General features: G+C 33.3%; 1 protein-coding gene across 3 annotated transcripts in view; it reads left to right on the top strand.

The window, feature by feature from the left end:
* The window catches only part of LOC106460580 (adenylyltransferase and sulfurtransferase MOCS3-like), a 26,420-nt gene continuing 6,236 nt past the window's right edge, over positions 1 to 20,184 (top strand). For 2 of the 3 annotated variants that reach the window (XM_022387329.1, XM_013920300.2), the window contains exons 1-11: positions 1 to 135; positions 475 to 640; positions 1,289 to 1,381; positions 2,639 to 2,759; positions 7,445 to 7,519; positions 10,543 to 10,660; positions 12,833 to 12,941; positions 13,218 to 13,280; positions 13,713 to 13,876; positions 14,267 to 14,314; positions 15,636 to 15,732. In XM_022387329.1, coding sequence (XP_022243037.1) covers positions 31 to 135; positions 475 to 640; positions 1,289 to 1,381; positions 2,639 to 2,759; positions 7,445 to 7,519; positions 10,543 to 10,660; positions 12,833 to 12,941; positions 13,218 to 13,280; positions 13,713 to 13,876; positions 14,267 to 14,314; positions 15,636 to 15,732 — 1,159 coding nt within the window. In that variant the 5' untranslated portion in view covers positions 1 to 30. Of the gene's footprint in view, positions 186 to 474; positions 641 to 1,288; positions 1,382 to 2,638; positions 2,760 to 7,444; positions 7,520 to 10,542; positions 10,661 to 12,832; positions 12,942 to 13,217; positions 13,281 to 13,712; positions 13,877 to 14,266; positions 14,315 to 15,635; positions 15,733 to 20,184 lie in introns of all 3 variants that reach the window. The other variant, XM_022387330.1, reaches the window with a different exon arrangement.

The raw sequence follows: 20,184 nt of genomic DNA, 5'->3' as shown, positions 1-20,184 counted from the left end.
GACTCACTCACAATTTTGTAATTTTCAAATATGATGGGTCTCCAAGAAGAAGAATTTCAAATGCCAAATTTTAAACAATTGCTTGAAGAAAAAGATAGTGAAATCATGAGACTGAAGACATTGCTCACAAAATACGTTTGTATCAGAAATATTAATCTAGCGTATTAGTGTTACGGATTGAACAAGTAATGACGTATAATTTATATATTACTTAATTAGTGACGAAAACTGACTAGTGACAATGCTGAGTGAATCATTGAATGACTACTGATGATATTAATATAATAATAATTATCCTTATTTATATTAGCGCAATAACTTGTTTTAACTTATACAAGTTATCGTGTTCTGCAAGTATGGTAGCTAGTACTAACTAAGGTGTTACTAGTGTTAGATTCTTAAAAGTTAGAATAAAATTCATGCCCAACGCCTGTTACATAATGATAAAATACATTACAACGTTATATTTTTTAGGTACCTAAATCTGAGCTTGATCAAATGAGTAATTCTCACCCAAGCACTAAAATTGCTGCTTCGACTGCAACATTGGAATCTCCAGAAAATCTGTGTTCTCAGCTGTCAAAAGAAGATGTTGCTAGGTACAGTCGACAGCTCATTCTGCCAGACTTTGGTGTAGGAGGTAGATTTTCTTTTATTTACTGCCTAGTAGTAACACTTGTGAGTAGATACAGTATGCAAATGCATATAATCGAGTCAATGCCAAACAGGAAAAACAGTAGCATGAATTAAGTTTATTTTAATAGTTACACGTATTTGTGGCATATTTATATCATATGGTGTATTTCCTGTCTCTCTTTTCTTACTTTTATCTCCAATTTGTTCTAACATTCACTCATGTACAAGTGTTTAAGAATTTACTTCGTGTATTTAATTTTTTGTGGTGCTAGAGTTTAGTGACTGGCAATGTAGTATCTTGAGAGATTGTGTTTCATTGGTACTGTCCCTGATGTTTTTCTATTTCAAAAGCATTGCGACATGTTATAGAAATTATCTCTTAACCCTTTTTTTACATAAACCACTGTTTTTTTAATATTGAAAAAATATATACATCTTTCATGAATAAAAATCTAAATAGGTGATAAGTATGAATAGGTGTAATGTTAATTAACAAAGAATCATAATTTTATTTCTAATTCTTAAGAAGAAAGTGATAAGATTGGGCATACTTTAAGTTGGTTTAGACAAACTGCTATTTTAGGATCCACATTACATAAGCTGGTTATAATAATATTTTCAATACTTATGTATATATTAAAAAACGTTTTAGGTCAACAAAAGTTGAAAAAAGCGTCAGTTTTAATTGTGGGAGCTGGTGGTCTTGGATGTCCAGCAGCTATCTATCTGGCTGCAGCTGGAGTAGGTAAATAATTGTTTTCTGAAAATCAAGATATTCTATTTCTTATTCTTAAATATATTTTATATGATATGTTTTATGTCATGCAATTTTTATACCTTACTTTGAAAAAGTGTTAAATTTTCTCCCTAGGTTGGTATGTCTAATTGAATAAAGAATTTTTTAATCCCATGTAAAAAAAATAATGCATCTTAATTTCTTAGCTTCAAGATAGTTTTCAGGTTCATGCTTGCAGGAGTCAGGAGAATTTTGGGATTTTGTAGATTTTTAACATATGAGACATGCATAAAATTATCCTACATCTAATAGCCATATCTTTACCTTTGTTTTTGTTGAGTACTATCTTGAATGAGTTAATGTTCCTTTGTATTAGAAGTGAGGTATTGTATTAAGTTAATCTTACCCTCAATTTTATTAACTTATAGATATTGTGTAACTTCTGATTGGAAACAACAGCAAGCAGAAATCAAAATATTGAACTTTAAAGTTCTACTAAAAATTCAAGAAAAACTTCATTTTAAATTATGAAACAATATGCTGCAAATACTGCATGCTAGGCCTAATTGGAATTAAGCATGTTTTATGTTCACTACATCAGTGTTGCAGATTTCTTTTTTGTTTGGTTTAGAGAAAGATCAGACTTGTTATATATATATTTTTCTTTATTAGGCATAAGAATTTCAAAAATAAAAGATCCACATGGTGTGTAAAGTGCCTCATAAATTTATGTCAGAGTTAGAATATATAAATATTATAGAAATCAGTTACAGTGCTTATTTTTTGAGATGCGTATTAAGGAAGATAGAGATAATACAATACAAAACCGTATTTTGTGTATAAATATACAAAAAAATATTTAACTCTCAAAATGTTTACAATAAATATTCAAAGCCAATATATATATATACATATATATATATATATATATATATTGGTAAAAAAATTAAAAATTAGCACTTTTGCCATAGAAAATTTTTTAGCAGAACAGTAGATAATTTTATCATGTTCTTAAATTTTGAGCAACTTATATATAGAAGTTGATTTTTATATCCATCGTCTAAATTTTGAATGTAGACTGCTAAATGATAAAACTTAGCTTTGTGTTTGCATTCATCTATGTATATATTACAATGTAACACTATAACATCTACTAATATGGTTTAAAAATTTAGTTGCGTATATGGCAAAGTTTTACATAATATGTGGTAAGAAACTTCTGTTTATAGTTATGATTTTAAAAGCATTTTTTTTTCATTCCCAAAGGAACTATTGGGGTTGTTGACTATGATTCTGTAGAACTGAGTAATCTTCACAGACAGATTCTTCATAAAGAACATGGAGTTGGGACACCAAAATCTCTTTCCATTATTCTTGCTGTTTCCAGGTATAATAGTTTTATCAATAATGGTCTTGTGCTGTTGACTTATTATTATTGTCTGCCATGTACTGTTCATCCATAATTTTTGGGTTGTTTTAGGGGTTAGGCCTATGTATAATGAGCATGAGCAAACTTTGCTATGTTTTCTTTTTTTAAGAGTTATCACTTGCTGAAAATGTTTCTATATTAATTGATTAATTTGACGCTAAGGTCATGTTCTGACAGACTTTTGTCCTTATCAAACTAAAGTAATAACATTTTAACCATTAAATTTTCAAGATGTATGATTTAAAACATATTACTTGACACCATTCTTCAACAAGACGTGTTTCACAATTTTTGTGGATTTTTAAGTCTTGAGGTTACTTTAATAACACTTTTACATCTAGTATATATCTAATTTAAACATAAACATCTATCTCCTTGCACAGAAATGAAGAATTTCAGAATAGAAATTTTATGTTATGATGTAAAGGACATTCTGAGATGATACCTCAACTTCTCACACAGAATTGTAATAATCCTCATATGTCTGTCTAAGAGACTTACTTACTTGCCACTAGCTTTAAGCTAGATCTAACCTAAATTCAGGTGTTTAACATGAACTGTGCTGGTACATGATTATGTCATGATGCAACATTATCCCTCTACCAATAGGAGGGTGACACAACCTCCATATGCAATAACTCCCCTTAAGCACTTGCACTCAAGATAACTTCATTCTTTTTCTTGGCACTGTCTAGAATAGATGGGTTTTAAACTTTTATTAATGTATGTGAGACCTACAGTAGTTTATGAAAACTTAATATTCATTTCAGTTTCACTGGTTTCTTTTATTCTTAAAGGAACCCAGACAAGGTTTTTTTCTATTTATCCAATATAACTTGTCAAGTGACAGTAATTTCTGTTTCCTCCCATGACAGTGATGGTATTCCTAACAGGAGACCTGAGTCTTTGTGGCTTCTGGAACTCATTGTCTGTGGTGGATGTGATAACCATTGTTCCACATGTTGTGGGTTTGTTCATGCTCATTTGGTCTTCTTTTCCCATCCTTTCGGGCAACTTTGATTCTCCCCAATTTCAACATAATCAGGATGATGGTGATTTGACCTGCTATTTCCCCCATCAAGGTTTACTCTAGGCATTGCTTTGTTTATGGAGGGCTATCCTCACTCTTCTATTTTCTTCCTTGACATGACTTCTCAGGTATATTCTTTTATTTCTCTCTCCCTTTTGTTTTCCCATTTTTACCTAACTTTTGGGTCCCTGAAGTCTCGTTTCTTGATAAACTGCACCCTTATGCTAACAGGCCTCATCCTCCTAGTCTACTTGACTGTTTTATCTCGACTTACAGACGTTCTTCATTTCCATTCCTCGATTCCTACTCTTTGGACTCTTTTTTTTTTTCCCCATTTGGGGAGTGGACCTCTTAACTTCTGTTTTACCTTTACAATGCCAGCCTTTCTTGCTTTTATCTTTCTTACCACCCTCTTATGTTACCTCCTGCTACTTTACTTTCTGACTGAGGCAACTCATGGTACTCCAGGGGAATATATTCTAGAGAGGTTTGTTCTCTTCTTTTCTCTACATTGACCCATAATTCTTCTGCTATTCTATATCTCTTTGGTTGGTTCCTCTGCTGTTGGAATAGATTGCTCTCCTAACAAGTGTATGTTGTCTCCTCACATTGTTATATGTAATCTTCATCAGGCTCCATTTCTTTGTCCAGAGGTTTTTGGTGTTTTTGATCCACTGGAGACCCAGACTGTTGTGGCCCCATTCTCAGTTCCTCATTTTCAACTGTATTTTCTCATCTTTGATGTTCTATTCCTGTTACTAGGCCTGATCAATCTTTTTTGTCTCACCTTTTTGGTCTTTTTCTTTCTGCCCTCCTATTTCATAATCTTGGGGTTGTTGCTCATTTTGATGGCAACTACCCTGTTAGTTATGTGGCACCCACCTGTCTTTCTTTGCCAACCTTCGGTTTCAAATTTCGTCCGCTAGATGGGTTATTCTGGTTCTCACCTGCAGCCTCTCTCCATTTCACTTCCCCTTCTTCCCTTTCCATCTCCATTCCTCCTCCCTCTGTTCCTCTTTGTCTTCAGTGTCTCAAAGATGTGGTGTCAGATTTTTTAGCTGATAACACCATTGAGAGGGTATTTACCTTTACATCTGGTTTTACTCTAGTCTTTTTGTGTTCTTGGGGTGACTGGATTCTGGTGTCTTTCTACCAGTTTCTTATCATTCCTTGGTTGTATGTGGGGAGTATCCCTTCTCCCTATTGTTTGTTTTTCGCATGGACTGTGTGTGACCATGATTGATATTTTGGACACTTTTTTTACATATTCTGATCATCCTGTCTTTCAAAAGTTTTTCTTTTTTTCATCTGTAGGGATTGTGTCTTCTAATTACTTACTATTCCTCTGGGCTTTATGTCTCCTCATACATTCCTTCCTCAACTTATGTGGGCATTTGTTCACCTTGTTCTTAGTTTGGGACTGGACTTGACTTCCTATTTTTCATGAATTATTAGCTTCTCCTTGCCTCTTCTCAGGAGAATTTCTTTCATACTTGTATTATTCTGTGGAAGGCTGCTTAGCTGGGCTGGCTTGTCACACCTTCCAAGTCTTTTCTCACACACACACCTACACTTTCTGCCCCCTGACTGGATCTCCATCTTTTCTCTGATACTTCTCTCTCTGTCAACCTGGGAGGATGTCTAAGAACAATTACATGCCTTAGGGAATGTGGGCCCTAGTGAAGTATTCATTCTAAATCTATGCTCTTTACCTTCTCATTGTCCATGAAGTGTTTTTAACATTTCCTCCCTCTTGTTGATTGGTTGATCAGGATTCATTCCATCCCTTCCATAATCGTTGCTAATTTCAACCATCAAAGGAGTACCCATTCTATTTCATGCTATTTTGGGATTATTTTCCTATTTGATTTGTCTTATGTCTATTCATGTGTCTAGAACTCTGAACGTGGTGGTGGTTTGTCTCTCTCATCCTAACAGGATTCTACCCATAGTTTGGTCTCTCCACCCTTTGATTTTGTTGGACTTGCCTCTCATCACTACCTTTGCTACTCTCAGTTCCAAAGTTCTCCCTCTTCTGGACTTTGGTTCCTCATCCTTTGGCCAGTTTTACAGATACTTTCAGCCCGGACTAGTCTCCTCTCTTTATGTATACCCATCCTCCTCCTTGTCTTCTACCTTGTGTCCTCATTTTAATACTCAAGACTCCTTGTTGGTGGTGGTGCCTTTTAGCAGGCTCAGCCCTTTCTCCTACTGCATCTGTCTTCCAGGGATATGGTCACTTCTATTTCACATGTTGGATTTGTCCAATCTATTCCTTACAATGCCGGACTCTCCATTTGTGTGTCCTTTTTCTGATTCCAGTCCTGTTGTTTTCACCCCTGGCCATCTATCATTTGTTTTGGGTTTTTTTAACATTGATCTGTCTGTCTTTCCCTTCATCTGGACCATCCTACTTTGGCCCATGTTTTGGTTCTTTTCACTTGGTTGTTCGGCCATGGATTGCTGATTTTTAGGCAGTTTTATCTCATACAATTGCCATTACAGTTGCTGTATGGTTTTCTTCTCTTGTCCTCTCCTTATTTCTATCCTTTCTTCTTCAGTGATCCTCTCGTCCTACTTCCATGCAGGTGCTCGGTTGACCATGTTTGAATTCTACCCATTCCTGAAACTTTTGGGGCTCTTTTGTCTCTCCCTATTTCCTCTCAAATGAAAAGTATACTCCGGTTGAGATGAGGTGTGGTGTCCCACTGGTATGCCCCTATAAAGCCTCTGCCAATAGATGTCACACTAGGTTTAAAATTTGCACCAGCCCCCCCTCCAATAATTAAGCATGGGATTCTAGTAATTCTATGTGCAGAGGTGAGGCATCATCTGAGAATTTAACATTGTTCTTTTATACTGAAAATGCATTTCCTATAGATACTCATCTCTTCACACATTCCCATTTGATCTCCTCACTTCTGGTGCTACCTTTTTTTTTTTGCTTCATCTAAGAATAAAGCTATCTTGAGTGTGAAAGCTTAAGGGCTTAAGGAGAGTTACTGTGCTTGGAGATTGTGTTGCCCTCCTCTTAGTGGAGGGCTATTGTTACATGATGATATTATGCACTAGTACTATTCAAATTAAACATGTGAGGTTAGGTAGAAGTTAGCTCAAAGCTAATGGAATGCAAATCTCTTAGGCAGGTGCTTAAGAAACACAGCAATTCTGTGTGTGTGTAGGTGAGTTTCTGTCGGAAATACAGGGTGTCCCAGAAGTCTGGAGCTATAGGGAAAAATACACAATGTCTTCTTAATTTATTAATTATTCAAATTGCATGCCATTAATAGCCATACGCATGTCAATTCTTGGTATACTGTGCTATAATGATATTTTTTTCCTGAAATATGTACAACTGACATTAGAAATATGTTTGTTTAACTTTAAGAATATAATATATATTTTCCCTATGGGTCCAGACTTCTGGGACACCCAGTACATATTTAATATAGGAGAATGTTAAGTTTAATAACATTAGATTTGCATTTGGTACATCATCTTTATTTTGTTGTGTGAAAAGAGCTGTTCGATTGTTATACAATTGGATTTTGTGTGTTATATAAGGCAATGCTATAATTTTTTGTATTTGAACTCTTCTTTTTTTCTTTTCCAGCTTAAACTCATCGGTAAAGTGTGTTTCTCATCATGTCTTGCTGAAAAGCAACAATGCAGAAGAGGTAATCTCCCAGTATCCTTTAGTATCAACAATAGATTTGTAATAATTTGCACTCACAACACAAATGTTAATCCAGAATTAAATCTGTTGTTATTAATTTATTTTATGCTGAGAGCATAATGCTTATCTGTAGATAAATAACACAGTCTCAAGTTATTACATACTTTTTTTATGTCCATTAATTGAGAATTTTGTGTTCAGTGAAAGGTGACAGAAATTAGAGTAATTATCATTAGAGCTTACAGTTGTTGGTGTGATTGACAGAGTAAGAACACATCAGTAGAATTTTATTGTCATTAGAGCTTACAGTTGTTGGTATGATTGACAGAGTAAGAACACATCAGTAGAATTTTATTGTCATTAGAGCTTACAGTTGTTGGTATGATTGACAGAGTAAGAACACATCAGTAGAATTTTATTGTCATTAGAGCTTACAGTTGTTGGTGTGATTGACAGAGTAAGAGCACATCAGTAGAATTTGTATGTGTAAATTAGCACAATTTCTACTTGTTATTTTACTTTCCAGTAAACATTTCACCATCTGTGGCTCTTTCTCTCTGAAGAATGTATTTAATATGTAGTTTATTCAAGTCATGTTTGCCTTCACTCCATTTGTTGACTGACACCAAAGACTGTTGATCCAATTGTTAGGCTTTCTTCAACTAGAACCAAGAATTTCAGTGTTTTATTTATTTGATATATATATATATATATATGAATGTGACTTGTCAAAGCATTATACATGATTTTCTAATTACAAGATGTTTAAGATATCAATGTTGTAAATGTTAGATATGGTTACGCTTATTCCTGTACACTGGTATTTCTACATGTACACACCTCTTATTATTTCTAGCAATAGAGGTAATTTTTTGAATTTCCTTCAAGAACATTTTCCCCAACTATCAATTTAAGTTAAAAATAATTTCCTTGTGAGTATGAATTATTATATGTTATTTATAATATATTCATGTCCTGTTGTTATGATATTGTTGAATTTTAAAAAAGTTTCACACTAATCAGGATATCTCCAGAGATTTTTCTTAACATTTGGAAATTAAAAAATTCTGTTCAGTCATATCTTGAAGCATAACTGACTGAAATGATAACTGTAACTGTTTTAATTTCTAATAAGATTTAATGTTTAAAGTTTGGAGTCAGCCATGCAGAATTGTGAACCTAATGGTTCAAGGTTTGCATCCTGTTGCTGCAAGTAGCATTCGACACTTTAGGGCCTTGTATGTGTTATAAAAGTTTGCAGTGGATGCTATTACGTAGTTGTCTATCTTTTATCAATTCAAAATTAGGACAGTTAGTGCAGATAGTCCTTGCAAAGCTATATGATATTTCTTAAATAAACAAATCTAACAGGTTTTCCTTGTGAAAATGGAAATGAAAGTTTTGATGCTTGATTTTATGCACAAACAATTCCATTAGCTTACAAATTAAGATGTTTTCCTGAAAAGTATGACATATTAGAAAATACCAGGTTACTTATCAGTGCAGCAGAATTTAAGAATTTCCAAAATCAATTAATTAATCAATATTAAACTTCCCAAAAAAAATTGAAATCATCGAACACACATAACTATGTGCTGTATAACTATCAATAATTATAATGTGTAATATATTAGCCCATGGTGTTATAAGAAAAACAAAGTGCTTACTACAGCTAATTGAGTTATAAAATATTTTTATTAAAATAGCTAAACAGTAGGGTTGAGTATTGCCAGAAAGTTTGTTTTAGGATACTTGTAACTGCATTGCAATCTAATGCTCAAACTCTTTGCTAATTGAAGACATCTTTCTACTCATTCATTGGTCTTCTAGGCTTTATTGGCTAAGGTTGCAACATTGAGCACTGTTGGTGGATTGAATAATATATGCAGTCAAGTTATATACAGCTTGGTGCACTCAGTAAGTGTTGTAAAAAGGGGACTACTGTGATAATACTATTAGGACATTGATGGTTGCAGTGTCAATAGTTTTAATAGTGATATTTCGATAGTTTAGCTTCATTGTTTTGAAAAGCAGCAGGTCAAAACCACTTCCATTGTCAGTGTGTCTGGCAACTACTTAAAGTTTAACTATAGTTTAATATAGGTATCACCCCAACACAACATTGTTACAAGTTTGCTCATAATTCTTTGAGGTTGTAAAAAGAACTTGGAAAGGCACAAGCATGTCGAAAGTAATCAAATGAAATATGTGAAAACCCTGTAAATTGAAGAAAAATACCATAAAAAACAATTTCAAGAAAACCTACCATAATTTTTTTCCAGCTGAGTTGAGGGATTTAAGTACATGACTAAAAATATACACTAAATTGTCTAATTAAGTAAGATAAGACTTAAGTGTATTTTCAGGTAGTCCCCCAGTAGGACAGTGGTAAGTCTTCCAATTTACATTGCTAAAACCAGGGGTTCAACTCTCTTCTATGGACATAGCAGACAGCCTGATATGGCTTTGCTATAAGAAAATGCATAGATTTTCAGGTATTTTTAATGAAAGAAAATACTACAGGTTTGTGGATGCCTCCATTATGTTTATCTACTTTTGAGGTATATTATCTTTCATAAACTTTGATATGAAGATTTGTATGGTGTAAATTTGTATGAGATTTTATTGCAAAACTGTTCCACTTGTATGGCTGTCCTGTAGCTCTTAACACTACCTCGTCCAAACTAATTCAGTAGTAAACAAGCTTACTATGTTACCCAGAGGTACTTTGAAAAGCTTAGGGAGGGAAGGTTTATAGTTATTCAGTCTTTCATGATAAAAGAGTCAAAAGGTAGATATAGGAACGACAACTACACTCAAATTATAACTGACTTTTGAAGTTGTTAATTCTCTCATAAGTTGTACAGTATACATATTTCAACAGTGAAAAGCATCTGTATTTTATACCTTCCATGTTATGGGTGAATTATTTTTATTTTCTAATTCTGTTCTTGTGCATATAAACTTAAATTAGTCCAATCTTTTTCTTCTTCTTTTTTTCACTATTTCAAAAATTTTATTCTTAATCATTGTAGATATGATATTATAATTGATGCCACTGACAACGTTGCATCACGTTATTTATTGAATGATGCCTGTGTTTTGTTGAAGAAACCCCTAATTTCAGGAAGTGCCCTGCGTTTCGAAGGACAGGTAAGTCTCTAACTCTAGTGTTTTCAGACAGATACATTCAAGGTTTATCAGATTTAAGAATTGTGTACAGATAGCAAAATCACAATTTCATGTTCTAAGTTTTACTTTTACAAGAGTGTACTAAAGTCACTAAGATATATCCCTAATGATTTTGCAGCAAACCATTTGTTAAGTACCTTTTTGTAAATAAAAGAAAATTAATGTTTTAGGAACTCAAAGTCATTGAAGCAATGGTTCTTACCTTTTTATTCCTCATGGGCCTTGTTCATTAACCAAACACAATCTTACAAGCCTCCCATATTCATATAGGTCTATCTGTAGAAACTGATCCTACTTTCTATAAAAGTGACAATGACGTAAATAAGTATGTAATTAATAACAATGCCAGCTACCTGAATAGATCAGATCTAAAAATATACCCAGTAATGAGCAAAACTAATTAAATATATTGTTCAAACTATCTTTATTACTGATTAGAATTCATTGTTTCATCAGTCAAGTTAATGAAATTTAAAGTATTATTTTTATTTAATCAAACATAGCATTGTTTCATCTTTTTCTTTATTATATGGAATCTCAGTTTTTACCATTTTTTTTATCCCTGTAGAATGCTCATGGATCTCTAAAGGTCTGAAGACCACAGGCTGAGAACCTTAGTATTACAGTAATGATTTTTACCAACATTATGTGGAAATATCTTTAACAAGAAAGGATACTGATTTATAGTGGGTGATAATCCATGCCAGTTCATGGAAAAATAATTTATATAACTTCAAAAATCAAGGCCATAATTGTGTTTAATTCAATACAAAATCAAAAACTGAGAAACAAACTACATTTTTTACATTTTTTACATTTTCTGTTTTATTTTTGTAACACCACATCTCTTACTTTCCTGAACTTGTGTTCTGGTAGAAGTTACAAGGGTGAAAGTGTACAATGATTATTTTGATTGAAATATAGCCATAGACCTAGGCCCCAAAAAAGCTCTGGGATTGTACATGTTTTTAAGATGCATACCGAGCCATTTTGGACAGTTTTTAGTATTAAATTTTAACTTGAATTTGTAGAAAAAAAGACATTAAAAAATTACTTATAATTTGTCATGTTACCAGATGTACCAATCTAATAATCACACGAGGCTAGTTAAGGTTTTTAAAGGTTATTGCTCAAACCTTTTACATACATGTTCAGCTACACATTAAAAAACATCACTAAATTAACCAGTTATGACCCTGTTCTTGCAAAAATGACAATGGTTGGAAGTTGAGACCAATAAAGATTACAGCAATGGTGCTGGCAGTAAAATGTGTTTATTTTACATTAAATGATAGATTTCCATCTATAGATGGAGAACTTTCACCTGTGAATGGGCTATGAGGAAAAACTTTAATATAAGTTTAACATAACAGCAAATGTACAATGTTTTGACAAGGTTTTGTCATCATCGGTAACAAGTAGTTTACACTGACACGAATATATAGGGAAGTGATAAAAATTGTCCCAGTAATTATAGGCCTATTAGTCTTACATCAGTTGTGGGAAAAGTTTTTGAAAGTCTGCTAAATAATACTTTACAAAATTATTTAACAAAGTTTCAAATTTTGTTAGATAGTCAGCATGGTTTCACTAGAGGAAAATCTTGCTTTACTAATCTTTTGTCATTTTTTGAAGAGGTTTTTAGTTTAACTTAGTGGATAAGATGGCCTAGATGGTCCAAAAAATCCCTTGTTGTCTTTTAATGTTATATTTAACTGCTTGTAGTATTGGCTTTCCAAGAAAATGGCTCATAGATATCTTGAATCTGTCCACAAACATAAATTTATAATTAAGCATTTTGTTATAAAACATTAATCTATGGATACATACTGAAAAAAGTATTTTATGATAAGAATATGCATTATTTAAAGAGACCAAAAGATTAAAATTAAATTATCAGCAACACATAACGAATAATACAAGATGATACATGAAGAACAAGTAGTCTGTTTATTTCAAGTTTTATAGTGTGATATAAAAGTTGCAAAGTTTGTGAATGTATAATTTGTTTAAAATGCCCATATTTTCCAAAAATTATTAGGTAAGATAAAATGTATGTAAAATGCATAATTTATATGTAAAAATATAAAAGAACACATTTGGTGTGTCAATTGTGAAATCTTTTTCTGTCAGTTGACAGTGTACAATTTTGATGGTGGTCCATGTTATCGCTGCATACACCCCTCCCCTCCTCCTCCAGAAACTGTTACCAACTGTTCTGATGGTGGTGTTCTTGGTGTTGGTAAGATAAATTATACCTTCTTAGACTGAGTTTATTTAATTAGATGACATCCCTTTAAACATTTTTGATGGATAAGTTCTAGCTTTATAAGATTTTGTTTTCATGGAAGTTTTTCATTTCGTATTTTTTTAAATTCAAGTTTTGTTAAACTTTATTTATTGAATAGTTTTAAAATTTATATTTAAGCAAGTTTTGTGAAGTATGTTTTTAAGTTGCTTTGATATTTTGTTTTGAAGGCTTTGTTAAAACTATTTTGAATAATTTTGTTATTTGAAGTTCCTGGAACAATTGGTTGCCTTCAAGCTTTAGAAGCAATCAAGATAGCTGCAGGACTTGGATGTAAGTTTAGGTTTATATCATATATATTATGTACACAAATAAAGGGGGAGCCACAGGTTGCTAACTGTTGTATTTTTTATTTCCAATTAATATTTTGTATAAATGTAAATATAATAATGAACTATATCTCCAGAAAGTATTTTTATTGGCTCAATATTTTACTACTACAGTTTTGTCAAGAGCTATTAGTAACCCACTTGAAACTAAATTGGAACACTGTTATCAGTTAATCAAACACTGATACAATTTTATAAAAGGTTCAGATCATGCTAAACATAATATCAAACATTCTTGGACTTAAATTCTTGAAAAAAAAAACAACAGATGGACTACTTGAAACCAATTCTTTAGGAAAGACTATTTCAGTAAAATATGATAAGATAAAGTATTATTAATACTTCAGATATTATAATTTTCGATGTGTATTTGTAGCATCCTTTTCAGGAAAACTCCTGTTATTTGATGGAAAAGAAGGTAGCTTTAGAAAGATAACATTACGATCAAAACAGAAGACTTGCAGTTTATGTGGAGATAACCCAGTAATTTCTAAACTCATTGATTACGAACAGTTCTGCGGTGCTTCTCCAACAGATAAGGTAAGAGTTCATAACAAACTTAAGAGTAAAAGAATAAGTTTTCTTCTTACAGATTGAAGGTAAGTTAATAGTATCTTGCAAATAATTTAAAAACTTTTTGGTACACTTTGAATATTATAGGCCAATTAAGGTATACTCTGGTTTAAATACTACTTAAATGGGAAAGTATTAGGATTATCTAAAGTGAAGGTTTAGTGAAATACAATTTCGTATAGAAATAAATATAGAAACCTATAACCATAAACAATTGTGCTTAAAGATTAAAAGACTTAAATGACATTAAGAACTTAACGTAATGTATTTTGTATTACCCTTTTCTTGAATATATTCAATTTTTTGACAGTTTTAAATGACTCTTACAAGATATTGATTTATTTTTGTTATTTCCAGACTGAAACACTTCATTTGTTAGATGACTGTAGTAGACTAACTTGTCAAGTAAGTATACACATGTTTTCCTTCAACATACCTATTTTTTGTGAGTCTTATGTGTGTTGGGTTTACTATCATATATCTATTTTAGAATCGATGTTTGTTTAAGTTAAATTTATATTTAGAAATGTACATAACTTATACTGTTAAATGTGTATTGCAAAATTCCCGTCTATTCACTAAAATTGTAGAAAATTCTCAAGTGTAAGAATCAACAATATATATGTGTACGAAAACGCCGGTGTGTCGTTTATATTGTTGCATAAACTGAAATTTCGAGAAACTCTTCTCACGTCTATAAATATAATCAACACGACATACCAAAAGACAGAATACATTATTGGTTTGCTATAGTTGGTGTGCTATAAACCTTGGAAGCTATAACTGTGATTGTTGTAATGCTTATTAATCAGGAACTTCAAATATTTGACCAGGAACATTTACAAAGTTCGAACAGTACATGTCATTTAACTTCAGTGGATTCTCATCAGACATTAGTATTTTTACAAAAACATTATATGACTCGGTCAATAACTTGGCATGCAAAGATTAAAAAACACAGAGCTAGCTAGCTCCCTGTTAAGTGAACTGTATCTACATCAACTCAAAATTTATTCACTAATCGTGAACCCTTGATAAGATATCAAGGAAGTTCCAGACCAGACAGAGGACTAAATATTGTTTGTAAGTTTATAAAACTTTTGTACATAGATCATTGCCCCCCAGTGGCACAGCGGTATGTCTGCGGACTTACAACGCTAGAATCCGGGTTTCGATACCCGTGGTGGGCAGAGCACAGATAGCCCATTGTGTAGCTTTGTGCTTAATTACAAAACAAACATAGATCATTATTTGTAATAACCATTATTGTAAATTGTGTAATTGTTTGTATATTAAAATATATTTGTATTAAAAATACTGTGTATCAATCTTGTTGGCAAGTATCATAAATTGGATACATATTGACATTTATTTAATTTGTAAATCAAAATTATCATTTAACTCAGTTTAAGGTATTCGAAATTATAATATGTTATGTAATAAATTGGAGGCTCATCCGGGGTAAATTGTAAACATATGCTATTACTTAATTTGTATAACCATTAAAATATTTTCAAAAATTCTTCATATAAGAATGTAACTAGAAATATATATATATAGCAGTAAAAGTTCTTTATTATTTTAGTTTTTCTTTTTGATCACACTATATAGTGATGGTACTTTTCGACAAAATGAATATTTGTTAGTGGCCACAGCTCCAGAGCCCAGATAATAATATTCATCTGTACATATGATGAAAAATAACTTGGAAATTTGTTTTTTCTAGGAATACAAACAGTTAAAGGAGGACAGTTCTCCTCATCTACTTATTGACGTGAGGCCTCCTGAAGAAGTTGCCATATGTCGTCTCCCTAATTCTGTCAGTATCCTTTGAAAAAAAAATTAAATTAAATGTTTCCCTTTTTTAACTTAAAACCAAAAAATTTGAAATTTTACAAAGTATTTCTCCGAACTTGAAGGTTGAATATTACTGCAAAATTTAACAAACATTTTACCTTTCTTGATGATTTCTAAAGATATTTTATGCCCAATTTCATTTATCTTGTTGAAGAATTCTTTCTTGGAATTATGGCAAAGTGTTATGTTGCTGGTATAGTTTAGATGTAAAGAAAACAATTGGGTTTACACATTGATATGTCTTCAATGATCTTAGTTATCTTTAGAGTTGTGCACATAGGTGTTAGGGTATTTTTGCCCATTAACATTTTCCATATGAGCCCAATCATTTTGATTATGAAAGTATCCATACTATTCATGAAATTTGGTTAGCTTTTAATAAACATTACAAGTCTTTTTGATATAAAAAAATTGGGTTTTTGATTAATTATTTTTACGAAAGATTTGTCCATGAATACATTGAGCAAGAATTCTGGCATGGCCATCAAGATAGTTTTCATATCACGATTTAAAATATTTTTATTCAGCTTGTAGTTTTCAAATTTCATTTGAGTAACTTCTAAAACCTCCTAAATTTATATAAAACGTCTTTTTCAGTAACACTTTTTATCTTATCTGTTATTACTCTGTAGTGACTCGGTCGATTTGACCGACCTTTTAAACATCACAGAAAAATAGGAAATAAATCTAAATTACTCTTTACCCCTACTAAAATATGTGCACATTGTAACAGAAAATTCATGATATTTATTTTTGCAGCGTAAAGTAATAGATTTTTTCATTTATTTTTTTTATTTACAGTTCAATTTTGTCCGTCTCAGGATCAACATATACAATCTTGATTGGTGGTTAGATCAGAACAATACTGTGATAGGTGTCTCTCTGCTGCCACCTCATCCTGAGATCCATCTCTTCACACATGCCTCGCTTCAGGGATGAGGTGCATATCTCAATGGTCAGGAATTCCAATGCGTATGGATGGATGACAAGGCTTCCCTAAACATCAATGTTTTAGAACTTCTTGCTATTCAACGGGTGATGTCTCAAGGTCTGGAATTATTGAGGGAAAAAATCATCATGCTTCACTCCAACAATTCCACGGTGGTGTCTTACATTTCCCATCAGTGAGACACTCGGTCCAGATTTCTTTGTTTTTGAATATTGGATCTTCTTTATTGGGCCCACGACCATGATGTCAGCCTATTACCTTGCAGTATTCCAGAGTGATGAATTTGATAGCAAATCAATTGGCTCAATCCAACTGGATTCTCCCAACCAAGTGTATGCTGCATCACAAGGTTTTCCATTGGGTTCGGGACACCGATGATTGATGCATTTGCCACTCATTGGAACACATACATACATAAATCAGTCAAATGTTCAAGATCACATAATTGGTCGAAGTGTTTAGTGGCTCATCCTCAAATCTGTGATACTGTTTGGCAAGTAAAAAGTTCAGGGTAGGTTAATTTTTTTTCATCCTTATCCAAGTGTTTAGAAAGTCCTATTCTTTTAGGGAGTGCAGAAACTTATTGTAAATTTTGATACGGTACTTATCTCCTCTCACAAGATTAGCTATTCTTATGTATCATCTCTTAACCAATAGTAGCATGTGCTCACATGACACATGTGACTCCCTCTACACTTCTCTACTGAGCCTTAACTTCTCGTTTGGCAGAGTTTCAGTTAAGACATACTATTTTGTGTGCCTAGTTCTTCCAGTGTGACAAAAAAATTTGTTTTCATGCAGAGTGGTTCCTTTTTGACTTTATTTTCTTATATACCAGTTCATTCTTGTCGCTATATTTCTGCACTCGAATTTTGTGAACCTTTTCTTGTGCTATGAATTCTGAAGCTCACGTTACCACTTTGGGGGTCACACAAGTGACCAGTGATTTTTCTCAGGCCTCAGGTGCTGGTGACCTGACTGTGGATCTCTCTGCTTTTATATGTCCCTTATCTCGTATTCACCTCGCCCTTCCTTGTTACATGAACCAGCTTCCCAACCATTTTTGGTTTTTCCTCCCCCTCCTGATATTTGGGTACATGTGGATTAATTTGTCTCACAATTAAGTGAGGGGATCAGCATGCCTCGCCCCCCAGAGGACTTCTGATCAGTTTGCCCCTTCTTACCATCATGTAGACTATCTGATTTTAGATCAGCAGTTGTTAGGTATATTTTTTATACCTATTTGGGGAGGGGGGGGGGCTCCCGATTGAAATGTTAATCTTACCCATGCCCAATATTCTTGTCTACGTCTTACTCTAACCAACCTCTTGTGGTGTCTTCCTCACTGGCATCCCTTCCTCACCAATCAATGGGTGATAAGGGTTATGTCAGAAGGATTCGTTATCCACTCTCCTTCTCCATCTGTTTCTTCTTGCACCATTTCCTTCCCTCCTCCTCGAGATCCTGTGACCTGCCAGCACCTGTCAGAAGTGGTTTGAGAATTGCTTTTGCAGTGAGCAATCAAACCAGTTCACCATCCTTCCAGGGTTTTTTTATTCCCGTATTTTCGTAGTCCCCAAGAAAATTTGGGATTGTCAGTCAGTCATTGATTTATCTCACCTCAACTGCTTCATTGCACTCCCCAAGTTCACCGTGGAGTCTTTTCTAACCCAGAGATGGGCCTTTTCTCAAGGATTGCGGATGATGAAAATGGATGTCTCCAATGCTTACCTCCACATCCCGATAGCACATTGGTCTTGACCTTACCTTTGGTTTTGTCCATCTCGAGGTGGTTTACCAATTTTGGGCCCACTTCTTCGGACTTGCTCTGGCTCCTTCTGTGTTTTATTGCATGGTCTGGGTTGGTTTTTGCTCGAAATCTCCATGCTCTGGGAATGTGATTTCATTATTACATGGATGATTGGCTCCTTTTGGCTCATTTCAAGCAGGAATCAGCTACTCATACTCATCAACTTCTTTATGTGGTGGCTCAGGTGGGCTGGTTGATCAAGTTTGAGAAGTCATTCCTTTGACCCACTCAATATCTAGTCCATCTGGGGGGTCTTTTTTGACATGAATATCAGTCGTGCTCTGCCTTCTTTATGTCTTCATTCAATGGAACTTTTGGTTCACTGTGTCTTCTCAACTCAGTCACTTGCTGCTCGCGATGTTCTATCGCTTATGGGAATATGGTCCTCCATAACAGCACTGGTCCTTTTTGGCTGTGCCCATATGAGATATCTTCATTGGGAGCTCAATGAATGATAGAACCTTGCTTGGGATCCTCTTTCCATCCTCATTTCCCTTCCTACTTCCCTGTGGGACGATCTGCTATGGTGGCTGGACAAAGCCCATATTCACTGGAAATGTTGAAGTGTGTTAAGTTGTTGCTCTGAACAGAAATTAAATTTTTTCAACCACATATAGCTTTGTTAGAAAGTCGGAGAAATTACAGTAATTTTATGATAATTCTTGTATTTCTAAAGTTCATCTAAAATCTACAAACTAAACTTGTCATCCCCCTCCACTTGAGTAAATAAACGAGGCTTAGCAAGTAAGGATCGTGAGTACAAATTAATTTTATAACATTGTAATTACTAGAAATCATTGTTTTTCTACATATTTTTTTATTTATTGTTTTATGTTTTAAGAAAAATGGTCATACTAAATGGGATCCAACAGTATTGCTCATTTTGAATTTTTTATGGTGGGTAGGAGGTTGGTCAAACTGACCAAATACATATGGAGTTAGGGTAGAGAAACATTTGATATTTACATAGGTGGTTTTTAGAAACTATGCAAATCAATTTGATAATTTTCAGATGAAAAGTATTTTTTAATCTTAAATTGAAAGTCATTTTGCACTCAGAGCAGTCAACACTCTGACTCCAAATATTCACAGACAAATGTTTAGTAAACATTCTGATTTTTTTGTCTACAAAAGACTTTTAGTGTTTAATAAAAGCTTGAAAAATGTCATGGAGATACACAAAACATGTTAGCAATTTTAGTATGGAAACAGTTTTTCACTTTTGGGTCATGAGGTTGGCATAATCCACTGAGTCAGTAGTGAGAGGGTTAAAAGCAGACTGACAAAGTTAACTCCAACACCAAAAGTTCAGGATTTTTTTAAATTTAGTTTTTTTGTTAACCTATAAGGTGCAATGCAAAGTTGAGTAGTTCTGGAGCTTATGTGACCAGTAAATTGGAGCAAAAGGGCTTGGCAGTTGTATTTTGTTGTCTGTGTGGAAGCATTATATTAACATAGTACTTAATACACTTGCACAAATTTTTTTCATATATGTACGTAAAATGTGGAATTTTTTGTAGAGATATCTCTATGCTTTAAGAAAAAGTAGATTGTAGACAGCAACCATCTGTTTATATAACCCTGTTATGTATCTGCTCGTTTGTTAATTTCTGGTATAAATTCTTTCCGAGGAACTTCAGCGATATAATTCCTTTCTTA

The sequence above is a fragment of the Limulus polyphemus genome, unplaced genomic scaffold (assembly GCF_000517525.1).
Source record: "Limulus polyphemus unplaced genomic scaffold, Limulus_polyphemus-2.1.2 Scaffold799, whole genome shotgun sequence".
Taxonomy (NCBI): domain Eukaryota; kingdom Metazoa; phylum Arthropoda; class Merostomata; order Xiphosura; family Limulidae; genus Limulus; species Limulus polyphemus.
This window is presented reverse-complemented; position numbering and strand designations above follow the sequence as displayed.